General features: G+C 37.5%; 3 protein-coding genes and 1 long non-coding RNA gene across 6 annotated transcripts; 1 reads left to right on the plus strand and 3 right to left on the minus strand.

Annotated features, from left to right (window-relative positions):
* The first annotated feature begins 6 nt into the window (after positions 1-6).
* LOC103513088 lies at positions 7-2094 on the plus strand. Its single transcript, XM_026826388.1, has 3 exons — positions 7-201; positions 408-1440; positions 1982-2094. Exons 1-2 carry the CDS (start codon positions 75-77, stop codon positions 638-640), a joined length of 360 nt encoding a protein of 119 aa, XP_026682189.1. The 5' UTR covers positions 7-74; the 3' UTR covers positions 641-1440; positions 1982-2094.
* Positions 2095-6739: 4645 nt separating this feature from the next.
* On the minus strand, positions 6740-16024 carry LOC113469005. Its single transcript, XR_003392557.1, has 2 exons — positions 15895-16024; positions 6740-6902 (listed from the first exon to the last, which is right to left on the minus strand). It is a non-coding gene; the product is annotated as an uncharacterized LOC113469005 (long non-coding RNA).
* On the minus strand, positions 9271-12103 carry LOC103513092. Of its 3 annotated transcripts, XM_026826389.1 has the most exons (5): positions 11963-12103; positions 11112-11281; positions 10810-10899; positions 9886-10031; positions 9271-9388 (listed from the first exon to the last, which is right to left on the minus strand). In XM_026826389.1, exons 2-5 carry the CDS (start codon positions 11178-11180, stop codon positions 9286-9288), a joined length of 408 nt encoding a protein of 135 aa, XP_026682190.1. In that variant the 5' UTR covers positions 11181-11281; positions 11963-12103; the 3' UTR covers positions 9271-9285. The 3 variants fall into 3 exon arrangements, with proteins under 3 accessions (XP_026682190.1, XP_026682192.1, XP_026682191.1); XM_026826391.1 differs by lacking the exon at positions 10810-10899 and having other exon boundaries at positions 11022-11281; positions 11963-12102; XM_026826390.1 differs by lacking the exons at positions 10810-10899; positions 11112-11281; positions 11963-12103 and adding an exon at positions 11483-11867.
* A 4186-nt stretch (positions 16025-20210) lies between the features above and the next one.
* LOC113469004 lies at positions 20211-20860 on the minus strand. Its single transcript, XM_026826387.1, has 2 exons — positions 20741-20860; positions 20211-20636 (listed from the first exon to the last, which is right to left on the minus strand). The coding sequence occupies exons 1-2, from the start codon at positions 20759-20761 to the stop codon at positions 20211-20213; spliced, it is 447 nt and encodes a 148-aa protein (XP_026682188.1). The 5' UTR covers positions 20762-20860.
* Between the last annotated feature and the right edge of the window lie 2001 nt (positions 20861-22861).

The following is a 22861-nucleotide window of genomic DNA, read 5'->3' on the forward strand; positions in this document are numbered from 1 at the left end:
GGCGCAATGCCAAACCACCGGAAGCTTATCATGAAGGTCTCCTGGTGGATGCCTTGCTACAACTTTATCCCAACATGGGACAGCCTGCCCCACCCTCCAGTCAACATCGTCCCCCCTATGTTGTTCCTGTGCCTGCTAGCCGGTCCTGTGCCCCCTACCAAAGCGTACCTGTGATATCTACCGCGTATCCATCGCAGCGACATCCTCAAGACTCCTCCAATGGGGTCTCCAGTTTTAGACCAATTCTATCGCATGTCCCCCCTCCCCCACCTGTGTCCTCTCATCCAATGAAAGTGCCAAGTCAAGACTCAGACTCTGGCTATAGTAATAATACGTCAGGGGGAGGAACACAAAGTACGGGGACCTCAGCACGAGGTACTAGCAATAGGAGTAGGCATCGCAGCGACATCCTCAAGACTCCTCCAATGGGGTCTCCAGTTTTAGACCAATTCTATCGCATGTCCCCCCTCCCCCACCTGTGTCTTCGCATCCAATGAAAGTGCCAAGTCAAGACTCAGACTCTGGCTATAGTAATAACACGTCAGGGGGAGGAACACAAAGTACGGGGACCTCAGCACGAGGTACTAGCAATAGGAGTAGAACGAATCATAGGCTCAACTCTGAGAACTTGTACTCCTAGTAATGACTGAAACGTTCCATCTTGATAATATCAGGTGGAAGCTCATGGCTTTCCGGAGTGTAAATGTGGGCGTCTCTTCGAGAAGATTGGTTACATTGACCTATCCTTCTATAAATAGTCTTACCTGCATAATACCACAGTGAGGTGCCCAACTTTTATCTTGGAAAACATGGCCCACCCTTTACTGATGTAGAGTTGAGCTTACTACGTTAGATTTACTATGGAATACTTGATGCTCCTATGGAGTACTTTTCTAGGGTTTTCTGTGATTTCGTTTCATTTTCATTATGTATTTTGTAGATTGTATCGTATGTCCCTCTTTTTAAATTTACTCCAAGCACTGAATATTTTTTTGTTTTTTTAATTATAGATAAGAAATTGAATGTCATTTTCTCTTGATTGGAACTCCTGAAAATATTTCTCGAACACATTCACCATTCGCAAAATCAGATTGTAAATAATCTTACAGTGATTAAAATGACTTTTTGCGTTTATGGAAGATAAGAACGGTGGCGCTGCGCGCTGGTCGGGATCAAAGCAATGCATTATGTATCTGATCAGTATGATGTAGTCCTAAAATTATAAATCAATGGTATTGATTGTGCACAATCAATGACGTATTCTGTATTTTAATTGAAAATGAAATTCAATTTTTCAAATAATTGCAATCGTGTAAAATAAAATATATTACCTCCCTATATCACTTTTTTATGATAATAATTCAAATTATGTATCATACTTGATTGATTTTAGCCTTTTTTATTATATTTATTTTGGGCGCAGTTCGCGGAATGAGATAGGTATTTGGAAATTTAGGAAGTTAAAGGATTGTAGACATAACGGACTTTTTAATCTTCAAAAGGAATAATGTGGTTGTCCTGACAGAGTGCACTAAAGAAGAGAATTTAGATTGAAAATTAGAGCTAATCTGGGAAAGATAGTTTGGAAATTTAGGAAGTTAAAGGATTGTAGACATAACGGACTTTTTAATCTTCAAAAGGAATAATGTGGTTATCCTGACAGGGTGCACTAAAGAAGAGAATTTAGATTGAAAATTAGAGCACAAAACCTGAAAGAGAGGACAAAGTCCTGAACACAAAATTCTGACACGCCCTGTATTTGATGGAAATTTATTTACTCTTTACTTATTTACGATATTGACCCTTCTCATAATTTCAATCTCAAAACAAAATCTCCTCTTATCTCTCGGGAAGAAATTTATGATTCTTTGTTTAATAAATATTAATGCTGAAGAGCTTTGAGGCTTCAAGATCGATCCGAACCCATCAAGCAATCTCTCATCAAGTTTTGGTGGTTCGAGATGTTGCCGTTGTGAGATAGGTATTCATGATAAATAAAATTACTGAGTATTGTGTGACTCATTTGCTGAATTGATGAAACTGCAACGTAGGTAGATAGGTACTCTAATTAGGTTGTTTTAGCTACTGCAAATTGCCGTTGTGAGTACCAAATCAAGACGTACCGTTATCTTTCAATCAAACTCGACTTGTTTTAATTTGAATGTTGAGATACTTGCTGATACTGTTGTATTCATCAGAAGAGACTTAACCTTTCTCTTTTCTTGTCATCTTTCGTGCCGTTGTGAGTACCAAATCAAGACGTACCGTTATCTTTCAATCAAACTCGACTTGTTTTAATTTGAATGTTGAGATACTTGCTGATGCTGTTGTATTCATCAGAAGAGACTTAACCTTTCTCTTTTCTTGTCATCTTTCAAAGTCTTGGGTCTGCCAAGGTGGTTCTCAGGAGATGAGATATTGAACTTTAACCTGAATTACTTTATCCTGTAAATCTGTGTATTCCATGATGTGAAGATTACGTAGTTCAAGACTGTACTTCTAGGAGTCCAGGCCATAGTATAAATTCCTAACGTAGGTACTTACTTACCTCCGGATATACAGTCTCGTCTTGAAACTATGTATATTGGGCAATTTTTGAAGTTTTTCATGTACCTGCGTTCGCGCTAAATCCAAAATGCATTTCAACTCGAGACTGTAAAACCAGGATTTTTTTGTTGATGTTGAACTTATTCTAAATTCTTAACACCATTTCTCTTGTTCTCCCCCGCAGATGTTGGATGTGAAGAACTACCCTCACTCTCAACACACCATGCTACCTCACCACCCCAACGATCACCATTACGTGACCAACCACTACCCTCCCATGTTGGGTGGCCATCAGCCTGTGTTCATCTGCTCAAGACCCACCCCTACCCCCCTCTACTGTGCCCACCCCACGGGACAGGACCTGTACAATCCCGTATATGAGGAACTATCAAATGGTAAGTACCAATGAAATCATTGTTGAGAATATTTTGTACATGAATATCTCATGTATTTATCAGTAAACAATTAACTTTCTTTGTTCTTATGAAGAAGTTCTTATAATACTATAGGCAGATAGGCACTATTACTAATTTATTACTTTTATTTTTGGTGAGTGTCCTATAAAATGGTGAAATATAAAGTGAGGTACTTTTCTAGGGTTTTCTGTGATTTCGTTTCATTTTCATTATGTATTTTGTAGATTGTATCGTATGTCCCTCTTTTTAAATTTACTCGAAGCACTGAATATTTTTTTGTTTTTTAATTATAAATAAGAAATTGAATGTCATTTTCTCTTGATTGGAACTCCTGAAAATATTTCTCAAACACATTCACCATTCGCAAAATCAGATTGTAAATAATCTTACAGTGATTAAGATGACTTTTTGCATTCTTTCACTTCTCCCGAATATGACACTCTTTTCAGCTGGTCTAGATTCTTTAGACGACAGTCCTCTATGTCTGTGATGTCAAACACATGAAGGAATTTTCCTCATCAGTTTTTGGCCCATTGAGCTTTTGGGGGGTTTTAGGGTACTGCCCCTACAGCCGCCTACTGCTATGTTTATGCTCAAACAATTGAGGGCCGAATTCCACGCCTCGACTAAAAAAGTGGGCGAATAGAAAACTGATATGATTCCTTTTTTTTTCTACAAATATGTATGCTGAAAATCAGCTGTAGAATATTTCAAGTTGCTGACAAAATTTCCAACCGTGTATAGTCGCCTTGATTCTATACTAGTCTATACAATTCTTTCGGAACAGCCAATCAGAGTCGAGGAAAAAATTCTACGCAGTCAACTTTTGCTTTCTACGCATTTGGAATCGTCTAGCAAGTTCAGTTCTCGGTAATCGGCCGATCGGGTCAGTCGAAGTTTCTTTAATTATTTATTTTTTTTTTTTCTTTCTTTCTTTTTTATCAACTTTAGTCATTGGATTGCCGTTATGAAACCAAGAGAAGGAATGGTAAGTTAATGTGTATTGATAGTTTGAACCTTTCCCCCAAGAGAGACTTTGAAGTTGTTGGGTTTACTGGCAAGATAGAGAGACACGTTCTCGTAATTCCTCTCGAATGACGTTAATCGCAATTTTTTTGGTTGAGTCGCAGAAAGTTGTCAGGGGAAAGTCCTACCTTCTTCACAAATATGTCGACAGCTTCGTCAAATTCTTTGGAATGGTTATAGTTAGCTCTCCTGGTCAGAATATATCCGACTTCTGAAAATACAAAGATGAAAGAGCTGTAAAGAAACTTATTTGTCAATAAAGTGGTAAACCGTTGAAATAAGACCTGTTATTTTATGTGGGTACATAGGTCTGGCTGGGGGATTTTAAACAGAGAGTAAACCAGCTTAGTCTGGCTGGGGGATTCTAAACAGGGAGGATACCAGTCTTTGACGGTGATATGTAGGTACTTACGAAAGTAAAGGATATCCTTGTAAGTCATACAGGAATAAGCGATAGCATAATCCTTGTAATCTGTACTTAATATCCACAGTGGACCTTGCTTTACTCCAATCACTGAAACAACACAAGTATGGACACACCAATAAAATTAATTAACATATATGTACATATTTTGTCTCCTAGTTTTCTTATTACTTTGCTTGATTTCATAATTACCTTGATAATCAATCAAGCATGATTACCATGCTTGATTATCAAGCTCTGCTTATACGGATGGGTCCACCATTTATAAAAAATGTATGTTCTGAGAGTTTTGTCGATCAAAAAATAAATGGAAACTTGAAAAATTAAAAATTAAATTAAATTAAAGGCAATATACCTATTATGTCTTTTTTTATTATTCCCTTCCCCAACACTCCCTCCCTTCTCTTCTCTATTTACTCACTCTTTATAGCTCTTCTCTTCCTTCCTCATCTCTTCTCTCCCTTCATCCCTCTTCCTTCCCCTTTCCTATCTCTGCACCCCCTCTTTATCCATGTTTCTTCCTTCATTCTCCTCCTCTTTGCTCCCTCCCTCACCTCTCTTCATTTACTCTCTTCCCTTCCTTTATCTCTTCTCCTTCCTCCTCCCTTTTGTTCTCCTTTGCTCCCTCCCTCTCCTCTCTTCATTTCCTCACATCCCTTTTTTAGCCCGTCCTTCCTTTATTATTACGATAGTAATAAAAAAAAAGGTATAAGGGACGGGCTATTGTATTCGCTTCGGTGTCGTCTGTCGGTCTGTCCCCATAGAAGGACTTATCCAAACCTGGTCGACCTATATATCAAATTAAAGGCTTTTTTTACCAGGAACACAAAAGTGGTGGTGCAAATTTTGTCCAGAAAACCAAAGAGCCAAAAAAACTGGTTTTTCGGGGATTTTTGTCACATTTTCTCACACAAATGAGCTCTGATCTTGAAATTTGTCGCGACGACCTATGAACTCAAAGCGAGAAAGTTTTATGATCAGTCGTTAATTTAAGACCGGTTTTAGCGTCACCTATGTTGAGCTACACCGAGCAAGGCCAATAAATGGATGGGTGACTTCAACATTATATTGGGAATAAAAGGAGAACGGGCTCTAGTTTTGATTTTAAATCATTACATGAAAGTAAAATCAAATCAAGAATAATAATAAACTGAATATTAAACAAATTAGGTAGGTACATAGGTACAGCATTATATTGGGAATAAAGGGAGAACGGGCTCTAGTTTGATTTTAAATCATTACATGAAAGTAAAATCAAATCAAGAATAATAATAAACTGAATATTAAACAAATTAGGTAGGTACATAGGTACATACATGAAACTAAAATCGAAAAATCAAATCAAGAATAATAATAAACTGAATATTAAACAAATTAGGTAGGTACATAGGTACTGATTTTAAATAAAGGGAGAACGAGCTCTAGTCTTGATTTTAAATCATTACATGACACCAAAATCGAAAAATCAAATCAAGAATAATAATAAACTGAATATTAAACAAATTAGGTAGGTACATAGGTACTGATTTTCTCTAATCACGATCGCATAAACTACGGGCTAAAAAATTCCCGGAGGGACGGGCCCAGCTTGTTGGTTCTGATAAAGATATAATGATGAAAAGTACCTACTTACCACGTCAGCTAGGTACCTCATTTCTATCTCGCCGAAAGTGATGAGGGAAGAGAATCCTCACTTCTCTTTCTCCTGCCTCACTGCCTAACCGAAAGAGACGAGGTAAGGTTGGGAAGAGGGCAGTATGTGCCTATTCAAAAGGGGATTATGGCACCGAGTTCTGGAGAATGCAGCAAAATTACTCAAACAGAAAGAATGAATGGTCAGAGTCTATCTTATCAATTGCCTATCGTTTCCGAAAATATAATTAGGTTTAACTGCACATAAATGAAAAAATGGCCAGCCTAGTTAGCTTGGTTGGTAGTGCGTCTGCCTTGTAAGCGCTAGGCCGCGGGTTCGATTCCCGCCCGGGGCAGGTACCTCAGAGTCTATCTTATCAATTGCCTATCGTTTACGAAAATATAATTAGATTTAACTGCACATAAATGAAAAAATGTCCACGTGTGAATCTCATTAAATTATTTAATTATTCAATAAATTAATGAAGTTGTAGGTACAATTTATGAATTTATTATTAATAATAATAAAAATAATAGAGTGAAATATGATAGAGGTTTGATAGAGGGAACTGTAAGTGCTAGAGTTTTCTTGTCCCGAAATTGAATCGAAGAGAGATAGGAGAAAGCCAGCCGTTCCGAGAACGAACATTATCCGTTAGGGATAAAATCCGCCCCGGGCGGGAATCGAACCCGCGGCCTAGCGCTTGACGCTGGCTCCTCGTGCTTTTATTCGCATTCAAATTGGTCCAACTGTACAAACGTTGCTGGGGAAAGTCCTAACTCTATCAGATGGGTGTTGACTGTGTTGTCAAAGTCTTCGGTTTTGTTGGCACCTCTGCTCAGAACGAATCCTGTTTCTGTGGAAAGAAAAGATAAGATAGATGAGGTCATGCACAGTGATGGAGAAAGGAAGGAGGGAGGGATAGAGGGAAAGAGAGTGATACAGAGAAAGGAAGAAGGGATATAGAATGAGAGAGAGAGAGAGAGAGTGATAGAGAGAAAGGAAGAAGGGATATAGAATGAGAGAGAGAGAGAGAGAGAGAGAGAGAGAGAGAGAGAGAGAGAGAGAGAGAGAACCACAGTGGGCAATAAAATGAATAGGTAACTCAAGTTAATAGGTATTTAACTATAGGCAGATAGGCACTATTACTAATTTATTACTTTTATTTTTGGTGAGTGTCCTATAAAATGGTGAAATATAAAGTGAGGAACCGTCAGGGACAGCACCATCAATTCTAGAGAGATCATGGCCGGGGCTGCCCCAGGCAGGAATCTAACCCGCGGCCTAGCGCTTACAAGGCAGACTCGCGACCCTTCAAGCTAACTAGGCTGGCAACAGTGGCAACCCTCGGACATTTATTCCGTCACCTATGTAGTTGAACTATCTTGTACTGATACAAAAAGGTTTCTATTATTACTTTTACTTTTCTTATCCTATAGGAAGGAAAGTAATGTAATCGGGTCAAATTTTCGATGGTCAGTTTTTAGTGCCAAAACACGTTTTGAGGTCCCCAGAGCCTAAATCAAAAGTTTCAGCCATTGGTCCGTGTGTCTGTCCTTCTGTCTGTCTGTCTGCAAACAAAATATCTCGAGAACGGTAAGAGCTAGAGAATTGAAATTTGGTATACAGATCTCAATTATGACAAGGATGCGACACGAAACTTTTGTTTAAGATCGGAGCAACGGTTGGCGGCATTTTACCGCTTTTTGGTGTAATTTAGCAATATCTTGGGAACGGTATGAGCTAGAGACTTGAAATTTAGTATGTAGTTCACAAATGTGACAAGGATGCAACACAAACGTTTGGTTGAGGTAGGTGCTGCGGGTTGGCGGTATTTTGATCGCTTTCTGGCGGTTTTCGACCGTTTTTCTTGGCGGTTTTCAGCTATACCGACTAAACGGTTAGAAGATTATTGTAAAAGTTTAGGGTATAAAGAACAAGAACACCCAAATAAGGACTTCCATTCAATAGGATAAGGAAAGTCTTTCTTCATAGATATCTTACGAAATGTTGGAAGAGGGCCTCGAAAGTCCATACAAGACCAGGCTATGGCATAGTTTGGTATAGTCTGCTACTAATCTATCCATAGGGTGTGCCTGACGCCAGCTCTCACGCTAATAGGAACTAACACCACAGATTTTATTGTTAGGAGCTCATTTGCGTGTTTTTATTTTATTATTCTTATATTTATTTTTTATTATTATTATTATGGTGCGTCAACCACAAAATTAAATGTTAAATGTTATATACACCTAATGAGAACTACCTAAATTTTTATTTGGGTTCTACGGAGGAATTCAAGAGGGGGAGAGATATCGTCTCTAAGACAAGAGAGTAGAGTGGAAGATAGATTGAGGGAGGTCCTAACATTTGAGTAGTTTTGACTTTCATTTAATATGTGCTTAACAGTAATTTGGCAGCCACAAGGAACACAGATGGCGGGGTTTTCTCTCTTCAGAAGGTGGACGTGCGTTGTATTCGTATGACCAATACGTAGATGGGTGAGAGAAACTTAATGATCTTTTCTATTGATAACATAGGGGGGGTTCCACGGTTTGTTTTCCGGTTTTATTTCGCGGAGTTTGTTGTTCTGCAAGTTATGCCACTCGGAGTTCCAGGATTCGAGGATTTTTCTCTTACTGTAAGCCTTGTAGTTTGGGATTGGAATTTGATTGACCGAGGGGTGAGCGCTAGTGAGGGCCTCTTTAGCAAGGCGGTCCGCTTCCTCATTCCCAGCTATTCCAACATGGGAGGGGACCCAGATAAATTGGAGATTCAGTTTAGACTCTTATTTTTCAAGATCAAGTTTCGAATTTCGGCAGCTATAGGGTTCAGGGAGAAATTATGCTGCAGGGTTTGTAGGGAACTCAGTGAATCAGAACATACTCGTATTATAATGAGGCGATTCTGAGAAGAGACGAAAAGATTGATCGCAAATAAAATGGCGGTAAGCTCTGCGTTGCAAATTGAGAGTAGGGGGTGCAGCCGGGTACTAAATTTAAGGTACCTAATCTTTTATTTAATTTAAAAAAAAGTTTCATTTCATATATTTACTATGTACCTACCTAGGTAGTTTAGGTAATGAAAATTGGTTGTTATGGAGTGCAAAAGTTTACATCTATGAGTATTGAGTAATAGTTATAACTTGTAATAGATATGTATTGTATTGGTAAATCTAGAGTTCTTAGGCCTTAAATACCCACCTAACATATTAGGTACCTACCCACTGAAATACCTTCTTAGGTAGAGTACTTACCAGGGAGTCTGAGGTTGAATTCTAACTTTCCAACCTCCTCAGGCACAGCCTTGCCAAAACCTTTCACTACAAAGTTGTATTTGTATCTACGAACAAGTGAAAATTTCAAACATTTAACAATGAATTCTTTTATTACGTAATGATCCTAAAATGTTGATAGACTATGCTATTTTCTTCCAAGGTACAACATACATACATAAGCGCAGTACCAAGTTTCTTGTCAATCGACCCATTAAAATTGGATCCAAAATGGAAGATTAGAGCCATATGAACAAACCATAGATGTAGAAGAAATACATATCTATGGTACAAACAGATAACAGACCCATCATGTAAAGAAACAGACTGATGAAAAGCTAGTCAATGACCTCTGTGGCCGAGTGGTCAAGAGCACTGACTCTCAATCTAAGGTGCTAGGTTCGAATCCCGGCCAGGGCGAAAATTTTCTAACCATATTTTTCCGTTCTTGGATAGGCATGGATGTAAAAGAATGTGCCCTGAAGTAATGCGAAAGCGGTACCTATGCACATTTTTTTTTTTTATTTTATTAAGAATTAAAAAGAAAGAAAGAAAAAAAACTTACCCTAAATCAAATGTTAGAGAGTTTATCACGGATACAGTATCTGCTTGGTTGTTTATAGACGCCAGTGTTTGCTTCGGGCATTTTCCAATCGAGGATAAGAGAGGCAGATTTGTCATAAACTTTTGCTGATGCCAAGTGCCCAAATACTGAAAAATACCAAAAAACGTTGTTATAATGAGTAATAAATAGTCGGTAAGCAAGGTGATTAATTTATCTTCTTGACTTCTTCGCCTTTCCCCGTGAACTTTTGCTGATGCCAAGTGCCTAAATACTGAAAAATACCAAAAAACGTTGTTATAATGAGTAATAAATAATCGCTAAGCAAGGTGATTAATTTATCTTCTTGACTTCTTCGCCTTTCCCCGTGTTTATAGACGGGGTGGGGTCGTTTTTGGGCTGACATTTGGTTTTGGCTACAGAATTTGTCTTCTTGACTATCCCGGATTAAAAAAAAAAAAAAAAAAAATGCTTTTCCCGTTATAGACGTCAGTGTTTGCTTCGGGCATTTTCCAATCGAGGATAAGAGAGGCAGATTTGTCATGAACTTTTGCTGATGCCAAGTGCCCAAATACTGAAAAATATACCAAAAAACGTTGTTATAATGAGTAATAAATAGTCGGTAAGCAAGGTGATTAATTTATCTTCTTGACTTCTTCGCCTTTCCCCGTGTTTATAGACAGGGTGGGGTTGTTTTTGGGCTGACATTTGGTTTTGGCTACAAAATTTGTCTTCTTGACTATCCCGGATTAAAAAAAAAAAAATGCTTCTACCGGTGGTATCAGTGCCCATTGGCTCGAGAATAAACAAAACAATGTAATACCGTAGATCTGACAGGCGGACCTGTTCAGGCGTACCTGTCAAGTCTACCTGACAGTGACTGTCCGGCTTTAAAATCCAAAGAAGAAAAGAGGACGTGGTACTTACCTTGGTCAGATTGAAATGATTCATCAATTTTGGCCGAGGACAGAAACCGAGCTCAAATTGGAAACCCAAAACATCATTGTGATTGAAAACCATCAGCATTAGTAGGAATACCGTTAGATCTGACAGACGGACCTGTTCAGGCGTACCTGTCAAGTCTACCTGACAGTGAGTGGCCTTAACAACCAAAGAAGAAAAGAGGACGTGGTACTTACCTTTGTCAAATTGAAATCATTCATCAATTTTGGCCGAGGACAGAAACCGAGCTCAAATTGGAAACCCAAAACATCATTGTGATTGAAAACCATCAGCATTAGTAGGGTCACCAGAACCATAGACAACACCGGAAGAGGACTTGGGCCCATGGTTGACATTCTGAGTTTGCAAGATGTTCAAGAACTTGGTCTATGATATTTTACGACTTTCAAAATTTGGTCTAAAAACTGTTTTTGGAAATTTACTGATTTTCACAGATATTCACAACTTTTGTTTCTAATATTCTTATGTGTTCAGTGTTTTGATTCCTGAAGTAACTTTGTATATACGCTTTGTATTAGGTAAATCAACTGATAACTGATTCATACTTGTACCGTAGACCTGACAGGCGTACCTGTCAAGTCTACCTGACAGTGAGTGGCCTTAACAACCAAAGAAGAGAGGAGGACGTGGTACTTACCTTAGTCAAATTGAAATCATTCATCAATTTTGGCCGAGGACAGAAACCGAGCTCAAATTGGAAACCCAAAACATCATTGTGATTGAAAACCATCAGCATTAGTAGGGTCACCAGAACCATAGACAACACCGGAAGAGGACTTGGGCCCACGGTTGACATTTTGAATTTGCAAGATGTTCAAGAACTTGGTCTATGATATTTTACGATTTTCAAAATTTGGTCTAAAAACTGTTTTTGGAAATTTACTGATTTTCACAGATATTCACAACTTTTGTTTCTAATATTCCAAGATAATTCCCAGTCCTAGTACTTATACTTATCTTATGTGTTCAGTGTTTTGATTCCTGAAGTAACTTTGTATATACGCTTTGTATTAGGTAAATCAACTGATGACTGATTCATACTTGATTTTCACGATATTGTAAAGAAATAGCTATTAGGTACTTAACACTTGAGTTAAGCGTTCAAGAGGCAACCTTATCACAACTTTTGTTTCTAATATTCCAAGATAATTCCCAGTCCTAGTACTTATCTTATGTGTTCAGTGTTTTGATTCCTGAAGTAACTTTGTATATACGCTTTGTATTAGGTAAATCAACTGATAACTGATTCATACTTGATTTTCACGATATTGTAAAGAAATAGCTATTAGGTACTTAACACTTGAGTTAAGCGTTCAAGAGGCAACCTTATCATTTATCTCTATTCATATACTTAGGTACTATATTATCCAAGGTGTCTAATTGTCTATCTACAGGATGTTTTTTTTTAAAAAAAAAGTTGCCACCCCTGAAAACTCAAGAACCGTTTAGAATTCGGAAAAATCCTAAAACACGTATTTCTTTATTTTTGAGGGGAACCTATTTTTAGGAGATTTCAATTTTTCGGCACTATGAGGGGCGGTCCTAGGAGTGTCAACTGTAAAATCTTAAATAGGAACCCCCTACTTGTGATAATCGTACATCATATCAAAGGTCTTAAGGAACGTAGTACTTTGGTAGGTACAAGTTTGAGCTCAATAACTAAAAATTTCACGATTCTAAGCAATGTACGTTACAGACAAATCTACAATTTTATTTATATAGATCCACGCGAATGCTACGCTTAGTACGTAATGTTGCAAATGATCTTGGATTTTTTTTCAAGTTTGAGCTCAATTACTAAAAATTTCACGATTCTAAGCAATGTACAGACAAATCTACAATTTTATTTATATAGATCCACGCGAATGCTACGCTTAGTACGTAATGTTGCAAAAAAATGATCTTGAATTTTTTTTTCATGTGTGCAACGTCAGCTTTGACACTCCAATCAGTGTTTAGCTAATTAACTAATCAAGTAATCATCCTACAACTTCTCATGTGTGCAACGTCAGCTTTGACACTCCAATCAGTGTTTAGCTAATTAACTAATCAAGTAATCATCCTACAACTTCTTTCATGTGTGCAACGTCAGCTTTGACACTTCAATCAGTGTTTAGCTAATTAACTAATCAAGTAATCATCCTACAACTTCTACTAATTGCACGGAGGTACATAGACATACTATAGTTTGCATTTCCAATATTTACACTCTCAAATTAGTAGGTAGGTACCTATTTGCTTATTAGGCTTAGGTATTTGCAGGATTTGCCCTTGACAGAGATTTTATTTGCTCTTTTTATCTATTTTTTTTAGGTAGATAGGTTGGTCTACTTTTACTTTCCTTATTTTTAGGGATACCTAGCTCGAGATTCCCACTAATGTGTAGTTGCAGTATAAACAGTCCACTAAAAACGAATGTTTATCTTACGCCCGACAATTGACAATATGAAAATGGAGAAACAAAACGCAATACATTTCAACAATTTTTTAGGTAGATAGGTAGGTCTACTTTTACTTTCCTTATTTTTAGGGATATCTAGCTCGAGATTCCCACTAATGTGTAGTTGCAGTAAAGTAAACAGTCCACTAAAAACGAATGTTTATCTTACGCCCGACAATTGACAATATGAAAATGGAGAAACAAAACGCAATACACTTCACCATTCAATATACATTGCATTTTGCATAAGCCATGAAAAATATCAAGGCGTTGGTAGTTCATCTTACGCCTGACAATGTGATAATGCAAAATGCAATACATAGAGATTCACGGTACAAAATACTATGCGTATTGCATTTTATAATTTCAGGGCGTTTTATGAATATGAGTGTTGCGAACTTTCTTTTCTTTCTTTCTTATTTTTTCCTCCGTTTCATCTTTCTCTCAATCTATCCCTCCCCTTTCTCCTCTATCTCTCCGTCCTTTTTTTACTCTCCTGTTTTTCTTCCCATGATATTTTCTTGCTGATCTTTCTCTTGATTTTCTTATTTTGGATCTTATCAGTGATATTCTTTTATCATGAGATGTTTTACTAGTGATGGAGTTGTTGTTCTCAATATCCTTCCTCTTGCTATCCAGCTTGCTTGCAGTCTGACTCCTAGCTCCCACTGTCTTTTTTTTACTGAAGTAAAACTTTCAGCTAGAACCAAAAAGTTCTACCTACCAGAGTACGCAAAAAAGTCATAAATACCAACATAAAATATGATTAAAAAAATTGACCCGATTACATTACTAAATTACTTTCCTTCCTATTTCCTATAGGATCCTTATCCTATTAGGATATCCCCTCTCAAAAACAAGGCTTCACTTCAAAGGACTTCTTACTGCGCTATCCCCTACTTTTCAACCTCCTTAGCGCGGCATGTGTTTCGAATTCAAAATTTCTAATTTTGTTTTGTTGTGAGAATAACGTGCGCGAGGGTGGTTGTCGTTTCTTTCGTGGCGGATTTCGTTATCAAAATATTTTGTGAAACTTTTTCGTTTCGTGATTTTTTGTGTGCAAACTTTTGTCTCTTTTACGAGTTAAATAGGTTTTAAATAAAATAATTAATTAAATTGTCTAGTAGGTGGCTCGTTGTTTTTTCTCTTATCTCTTATCCTATCTAATTTAAATTTTGCATGAAGAAATAAATAATGTCAAATTTTGAATCTGGACAGGGTGTCCTATTTGAATCCTTCGAAGTTTCGGTCTTTCGGTAGTCGGTAGTTGTGCTTTTTGATTAAAGAAAAATTGCTGGTATTTCTATTAATTATAAAAATTATCTGTTAAGTTAATTATAATTACGTTATTACGCATTAGTTACCTAGATTTTTAATTAAATCAGGTTGCCAGTTTGGATAACGAAATACCTTGTGTGTCTCTGTGTATATCTGTGTTGGCTTCATCTGTTCCCACACTGTAAATGATCCAAACCATCTTAATCATCTGCCTAATGAATTCTAAATGGAAATTATCTAGCAGAATCACCTGCGGGTCAAAATCAAATTATTAGATCGGGAATTTTTCGCAACATCATCATGAAATTATCATTTTCATGACATTAAGGAGAGAAATACCTACCTATAGGTACCAAAATATATACCTATACGTAACTACCTGCCTATCTATCTACCAACCTGCTATGAACTTCAAAGAAGTCAAGGGCAGAGAAGAACTAATTTTGATTGAGGGAACTGTGAAAACGGAGCTCTTATATTCCCGAGAAAGAACCTTATCTGTTTAGGATTTGTATATTTATAAAGAACACATCTTTTTACTTTCCTTATCCTATAGGAAGGAAAGTAATGTAATCGGGTCAAATTTTCGATGGTCAGTTTTTAGTGCCAAAACACGTTTTGAGGTCCCTAGAGCCTAAATACAAAGTTTCAGCCATTGGTCCGTGTGTGTGTCTGTCTGTCTGTGTGTCTGTCTGTCTGTAAACAAAATATCTCGAGAACGGTTAAGAGACTTGCAATTTGGTATGTAGATGTCAAATGTGACAAGGATGCGACACGAAACGTTTGGTTGAGATAGAAGCTGCGGTTGGCGGCATTTTGACCGCTTCTTGCCGGTTATCGACCGTTTTTTGGCGGTTTTCAGCTATACCGACTAAACGGTTAGAGATATTGTAAAAGTTAGGGTATAAGAACAAGAACATCGCTTTTTCGCGGTTTTCGACTGTTTTTTTTTGGCGGTTTTCAGCTATACCGACTAAACGGTTAGAGATATTGTAAAAGTTAGGGTATAAGAACAAGAACACTCAAAATAAGATGCTGCGGTTGGCGGTATTTTGACCGCTTTTTGGCGGTTTTCGACCGTTTTTCGGGCGGTTTTCAGCTATACCGACTAAACGGTTAGAGATATTGTAAAAGTTAGGGTATAAGAACAAGAACACCCAAATAAGGTATTTTGACCGCTTTTTGGCGGTTTTCGACCGTTTTTTTTGGCGGTTTTCAGCTATACCGACTAAACGGTTAGAGATATTGTAAAAGTTAGGGTATAAGAACAAGAACATCCAAATAAGCATCATTCAATAGGATAAGGAAAGTCTTTCTTCATAGATACTTACGAATGTTGAAGAGGCCTCGAAAGTCCATACAAGACCAGGCGATGGCATAGTTGGTATAGTCTGTACTTAATATCCATAGGGGTGCCTGACGCCATCCTAACACTGGAAAACACAACAGATTTTATGTTAGGAGCTCATTCGTGCGAAAAGTAATCTTATTTATTTATTTATTTATTTTTATTTTAATTTATTATGGTGCGTCAACAGAGTCAACACAAAGTTCTTACTTTTTCCTCCGTTTCATCTTTCTCTCAATCTATCCCTCCCCTTTCTCCTCTATCTCTCCGTCCTTTTTACTTTCTATTACTACAGTATAGCGAGCTATACTAGTAATGAAAGTATTGCAATCGGTCCAAATTTTCAAATTTCTTTCTTTCTTATTTTTTCCTCCGTTTCATCTTTCTCTCAATCTATCCCTCCCCTTTCTCCTCTATCTCTCCGTCCTTTTTTTACTCTCCCTCCCTCTGTCTTTTTTTAGTGAAGTTCTACCTACCTACCTACCAGAGAAGTTCACGATTCTAAGCAATGTAGTTTATGTAGTGAAGTTCTACCTACTTTCAACTAGAACCAAAAAGAAGTTCTACCTACCAGAGTACGCAAAAAATCATAAATAGGTACCAACATAAAATATGATTAAAAAAATTGACCCGATTACATTACTTTCCTTTCTATTTCCTATAGGATCCTTATCCTATTAGGATCCTTATCCTATTAGGATAAGGATAGGACTATTAAGATAAGGATAGGACTAATTAGGATATCCCCTCTCAAAAACAAGGCTTCACTTCAAAAGACTTCTTATTGCGCTGTCCCCTACTTTTCAACCTCCTTAGCGCGGCATGTGTTCAAAATTCAAAATCTAATGTTTTGTTGTGAGGATAACGTGCGCGAGAGTGGTTGTCGTTTCTTTCGTGGCGGATTTCGTTATCAAAATATTTTGTGAAACTTTTTCGTTTCGTGATTTTTTGTGTGCAAACTTTCGTCTCTTTTACGAGTTAAATAGGTTTTAAATAAAATAATTAATTAAATTGTCTAGTAGGTGACTCGTTGTTTTTTCTCTTATCTCTTATCCTATCTAATTTAAATTTTGCATGAAGAAATAAAAAATGTCAAATTTTGAATCTGGATAGGGTGCCCTATTTGAATCCTTCGAAGTTTCGGTAGTTGTGCTTTTTGATTAAAGAAAAATTGCTGGTATTTCTATTAATTATAAAAAATATCTGTTTAGTTAATTATAATTACGTTATTACGCATTAGTTACCTAGATTTTTAATTAAATCAGGTTGCCAGTTTGGATAACGAAATACCTTGTGTTTTTCCCCTCTAATTTTTGCTTAATTATTCGCACATTAGGTGTAAGTAATTTACATTATTTTTTATCAAGTAATTAGTATCTAATTATCATAGTGTCGTGTTTATAAAGTGTAGTTTGTAGTTTTCCTACATTCTATAGAGAAGCTTTGAGCATCAAAGGATAATTATTTGGATACAACATTGTACCTTGCTGATCCTTCATTCAACTTTGCCTTTGGGATTCCCTTTTGCTTCTAGGTTTATCAAGTAATTAGTATCTAATTACCATAGTGTCGTGTTTATAAAGTGTAGTTTTCCTAAATTCTATAGAGAAGCTTTGGGCATCAAAGGATAATTATTTGGATACAACATTGTACCTTGCTGATCCTTCATTCAACTTTGCCTTTGGGATTCCCTTTTGCTTCTAGGTAAGGTAAGTAGCTTTTGCATTACATATCTTTCCCTCCGAAGTTTGGATTATTTTCCTTTCTTTCTGACCAAAGTATAGCCTGGGGTCTGTTATTTTGATCCTTATCAGAGTGTGTTAAGTGTGTAGCTGTGTACTCTATCAAAAGCTTCAAGTAGATCTGGTAAACTGGTAATACCCACTAGTCCCACTACCAAATTGATTAATCAGCATTCCACCCTTTACTAGTACCTACCTACTCATCCTATCCGTATGGCTCATGGTAGGTAACCTAGATAATTATGTACCTACCTAGGCCACAATAGTAGGTAGGTACAATAAACCAACAGAGGATACAACGACTGTGTAGCTGTGTACTCTATCAAAAGCTTCAAGTAGATCTGGTAATACCCACTAGTCCCACTACCAAATTGTTCCACCTTTTACTAGATTCCGTATGGCTCATGATGGTAGCTAGATATGTACCTACCTAGGCCACAATAGTAGGGTATATAGGTACAATAAACCAACAGAGGATACATTAGAATATGGAACACGGAATATGGTTCAATAAAAACACCCTGCCCGCATAATGGTTTATTTAATTCATAATTAAATCCTTGTTTTAATCACTTTATTAGTTCCATCCTACCATCATAAAATTCCATTAAAACACATTTTATAATCAGGATTTTTCTCTTACTGTAGGTAAGCCTTGTAGTCTGGGATTCGAATTTGATTGACCGAGGGGTGAGCGCTAGTGAGGGCCTCTTTAGCTAGGCGGTCCGCTTCCTCATTCCCAGCTATTCCAACATGGGAGGGGACCCAGATAAATTGGAGATTCAGTCTAGACTCTTATTTTTCAAGATCAGGTTTCGAATTTCGGCAGCTATAGGGTTCAGGGAGAAATTATGCTGCAGGGTCTGTAGGGAACTCAGTGAGTCAGAACATACTCGTATTAGAATGAGGCGATTCTGAGAGGAGACGAAAAGATTGATCGCAAATATCTTTTTTTTTCTAGTTTGATGGATGCTTAAAAAACAACAAACAAAACCCTAATTAATTCTGACATACAGTGTGGTAAATGATTTTCTTTCTTTCCTGGCATTTCTTATGTTGAGGTCATAGGTACCCAGTTATTACAAGTAAACACTGTAAACAGGCCTTTATGTTTTATACCCGCCATCCCACCAGCCAGACAGTCTGACAGACCGTGGTCTCACACAGACCTGGGTCTGTCAGGCAGTCGGAACGTGTGTGACGGAAAAAGCTTTAAGCCTAGGTCTCTCAAACGGTCTGACAGACCCAGGTATGTGAGACCGCGGTTTGTCAGACTGTGTGAGCGTAAGTGGCAGGCCTACTGCAGATTCTGTCCGAAAACGCTACCTATCTATCTACTACTAGATACAAAAGAGAAAAGTAATCTATACAGGTGTGTACTGTGTAGTTATATACTGTGTAGGTAGGTAGTTGGATTAGACGTTGTCTAAAAGATTTAATAAGGGTATAAGTATTTTGGCAACATACTCAGTTTTGTTGGTATGTAAGTAATTCTTAGATAACTATACGTACCTAGTGGATGTGTAATTTTAACTCGAAATTATTTTATTAGGGGATGTGCCAATCTACTCAATACTTTGAGTCTCTCTCTCTCCCCCTCCCTCCCTCATTCACCTCTGTCTCTTCTCCAGCCATTTCTTCCTCTTTCTCCTCATTTCCTCTTCCTACTCTCTTTCCTCTGCCTTCTCATCATGACTCATGATTATCGAGGTATATACTCAAACCTATTATTACTGTTATAGCAAGTTTGGTAATTGATCAAATTAATTTTTACAGCATGAATCATCTATCAAAATAATTATTTCAAAAGGTTTTTATCGAATCAAAAACTCTTGAGACCCCTCTTTCTTTTTTTACTACTTAACTAAAAAGCTTTCGAGTTGATGAATTTAGTAGTTTCAAGTTGGGAGTTTCAGATAGGTACTTGAAAAGTTGACTATTCCCTTACCTAACAGTAGGTAGATACTTCAAAAGTCTTATACCATTTTCTTTTCCAAGCACCTACTTAGGTACCTAGGTTACCTATGAGCAAGTACTTACGGCACTAAGTACCTTCGTATTGAAAGCGTTTTGAGTTGTCTAGTCGGGGCGGGTGTAAAATTTGCATTTTACGTCTATGCCCTTACCCTTAAGTACTTACAAAACGCATACCCACCACTCTGGGATGTAAACCCCACGGGTAAACATCTACTCAAAATATTAAGGAAGTAGGTACTCACCTACTCTTCACACTCTTTAGAAAACGGAGAAAACTCCGTTCATGTAAATAGCATTGTAGCTACTTACACATAAGTAGAATAGTAAGTAAGTGGGTAGGTACCTACGTAAAATAAATGCTTTTATTTTAATACATTCTGAAAAATAAGCGTAGCAACTAGATCGAATATCTCTCTGTCCATAAAAATAACAATAACTTCTACCTCGGCAATAAATATTGTAATATTATTACTTTTCTCATAAAAGCAATGTGTGTTAGGGTAGGTGGTGCCATCGTATTCCTTGTCATTCGTCACATTCTGATCGACACTGCGTTTAGTATTAATCGTCTGCTCTGCATTTAGAATGTGTTTAAATCCCATATGGAACTGGTGTAACTTTCTGGTTCGTTTGAAGATTTGAATTTCCTTTTGGTGCCATCGTATTCCTTGTCATTCGTCACATTCTCATCAACACTGCGCTTAGTGTTAATCGTCTGCTCTGCATTTAGAATATGTTTAAATCCCATATGGAACTGGTGTAACTTTCTGGTTCGTTTGAAGATTTGAATTTCCTGAGACATGTTTTGTAGTCTCTCCAGGTCTTTCTGTATCTGTTCTTTCAATGTTCCGATCGTTTTATCCAAATCACCCTTACCTGCATGGTCAGCAGGTCTATCTAGAGTTAACTCTTCATTGTCATTACCAAGAGACCCTTTAGGTTTCATGGTTACTATCATCATATTGTTGACTATTTGAGTTCGTGTTACATTGCGCAGTCTTTCAGCCTCAATGTCGTCGCTGCATTACCAAGAGACCCTTTAGGTTTCATGGTTACTATCATCATATTGTTGACTATTTGAGTTCGTGTTACATCGCGCAGTCTTTCAGCCTCAATGTCGTCGCTTTCCATTTCTCTGTGCGGTTTTGCAGTTATTTTGTCTATGTTACTGAATGCATTTGTTTTATTCGTGAAATAATTTGAACACTGATAAAACTGACTAGCCTCTAAGATGCGTATTCACATAGAAAGAATTGGTTAACCTTATTTCATGTTTTCTTATTAGGTATCAGGAGAACATGTTTTTTTTTTTTAGATATACCTACTTAGGTGGATATAGGTGTTATAGGTATAGTGTTTTAGCTCTCATTATCTGTTTTCAGCCCTTCTTAACCGCTCTAATACCAACTTATTTCATACATTTTCATGTTTTCTTATTAGGTATCAGGAGAACATGTTTTTTTTTTTTAGATATACCTACTTAGGCGGATATAGGTGTTATAGGTATAGTGTTTTAGCTCTCATTATCTGTTTTCAGCCCTTCTTAACCGCTCTAATACCAACTTATTTCATACCTACTTCCGATGCGCGACCAAGTTTAGTATCGTGCTTCTCCACTGCCGCTGCCAGCATCCCATAGTGAACACCTGTCGTGCAGTCCCCAGCACCAAACACCCTAATAGAGGACAACCGGTTAGAGATTTGTTGTGTTTAGCCCAGATTTCTTTCCAGACACGCTACACCGTTTGTGTGTTTTCAGTGGACATTCGTTTTCATGTTTCTCGTTAGCCCTTTCTTCTTGATTCTTATGTAATTTAGGCACGTGATTGGCGATTTTTATTTTTTGTCACTTTGCTAAAATATTCGTACTTTGTGACCATTTCACACTACCATAAGTGTATACTGTGTAGTTACATACTGTCCAGATTTCTTTCCAGAGACGCTACACCGTTTGTGTGTTTTCAGTGGACATTCGTTTTCATGTTTCTCGTTAGCCCTTTCTTCTTGATTCTTAATGTAATTTAGGCACGTGATTGGCGATTTTTATTTTTTGTCACTTTGCTAAAATATTCGTACTTTGTGACCATTTCACACTACCATAAGTTTTCCTTTCTTTCTGACCAAAGTATAGCCTGGGGTCTGTTATTTTGATCCTTATCAGAGTGTGTTAAGTGTTAAGTGTGTAGCTCTGTACTCTATCAAAAGCTTCAAGTAGATCTGGTAAACTGGTAATACCCACTAGTCCCACCACCAAATTGATTATTACTCATCCTATCAGTATGGCTCATGGTAGGTAACCTAGATAATTATGTACCTACCTAGGCCACAATAGTAGGTAGGTACAATAAACCAACAGAGGATACAATATATGGAACACGAAATCCTAGGCCACAATAGTAGGTAGGTACAATAAACCAACAGAGGATACAATATATGGAACACGAAATATGGTTCAATAAAAACACCCTGCCCGCATAGTGGTTCATTTAATTCATAATTAAATCCTTGTTTTAATCACTTTATTAGTTCCATCCTACCATCATAAAATTCCATTAAAACACATTTTATAATCTGTCACTTTGGTAAAATATTCGTACTTTGTGACCATTTTACACTACCATCCTACCTCGGTGGTGTAGTGGTCAAGGCGCTCGCCTGGTAAACAGGAGGGCGTGGGTTCAATCCCAGCCGAGGTATGGAATCCTCAATATAATTTGAGAATTTGACCACAATAATAGTAGTAGCCTACTGCTGGAGTAAAGGGACTTTTCAGTCCTATTTAGTGGTCAAGGCGCTCGCCTGGTAAACAGGAGGGCGTGGGTTCAATCCCAGCCGAGGTATGGAATTTTATCCTCAATCCTAATTTGAGAATTTGACCACAATAATAGTAGTAGCCTACTGCTGGAGTAAAGGGACTTTTCAGTCCTATGCGAGTAATTTGACCACAATAATAGTAGTAGCCTACTGCTGGAGTTAGCCCTTTCTTCTTGATTCTTAATGTAATTTAGACACGTGATTGGCGATTTTTTTGTCACTTTGGTAAAATATTCGTACTTTGTGACCATTTTACACTACCATCCTACCTCGGTGGTGTAGTGGTCAAGGCGCTCGGTAGTTCCGTAATACTCGTATAATCGCATCATGTTCTGTACCTCCCCCTGCCTCTCCCCCCCAATACTTCCTTCTCTCCCCTCTCCCCTCTCCCTCTCTTTTTCATTCTCCATCCTCTAT

The sequence above is a fragment of the Diaphorina citri genome, unplaced genomic scaffold, assembly GCF_000475195.1.
Source record: "Diaphorina citri unplaced genomic scaffold, Diaci psyllid genome assembly version 1.1 scaffold923, whole genome shotgun sequence".
Classification (NCBI taxonomy): domain Eukaryota; kingdom Metazoa; phylum Arthropoda; class Insecta; order Hemiptera; family Psyllidae; genus Diaphorina; species Diaphorina citri.

Coding starts and splice junctions, on each gene's coding strand:
- LOC103513088 (XM_026826388.1), top strand. CDS start 75: ATGGGACAGCCTGCCCCACCCTCCAGTCAACATCGTCCCCCCTATGTT. Junction 202..407: donor CGCGTATCCATCGCAGCGAC/ATCCTCAAGACT, acceptor CATCGCAGCGAC/ATCCTCAAGACTCCTCCAAT.
- LOC103513092 (XM_026826389.1), bottom strand. CDS start 11,180: ATGTCAACCATGGGCCCAAGTCCTCTTCCGGTGTTGTCTATGGTTCTG. Junction 10,900..11,111: donor TGACCCTACTAATGCTGATG/GTTTTCAATCAC, acceptor CTAATGCTGATG/GTTTTCAATCACAATGATGT. Junction 9,389..9,885: donor TCTCTAACATTTGATTTAGG/GTAAGTTTTTTT, acceptor ACTTGTTCGTAG/ATACAAATACAACTTTGTAG.
- LOC113469004 (XM_026826387.1), bottom strand. CDS start 20,761: ATGGAAAGCGACGACATTGAG. Junction 20,637..20,740: donor TGGAAAGCGACGACATTGAG/GCTGAAAGACTG, acceptor GACGACATTGAG/GCTGAAAGACTGCGCAATGT.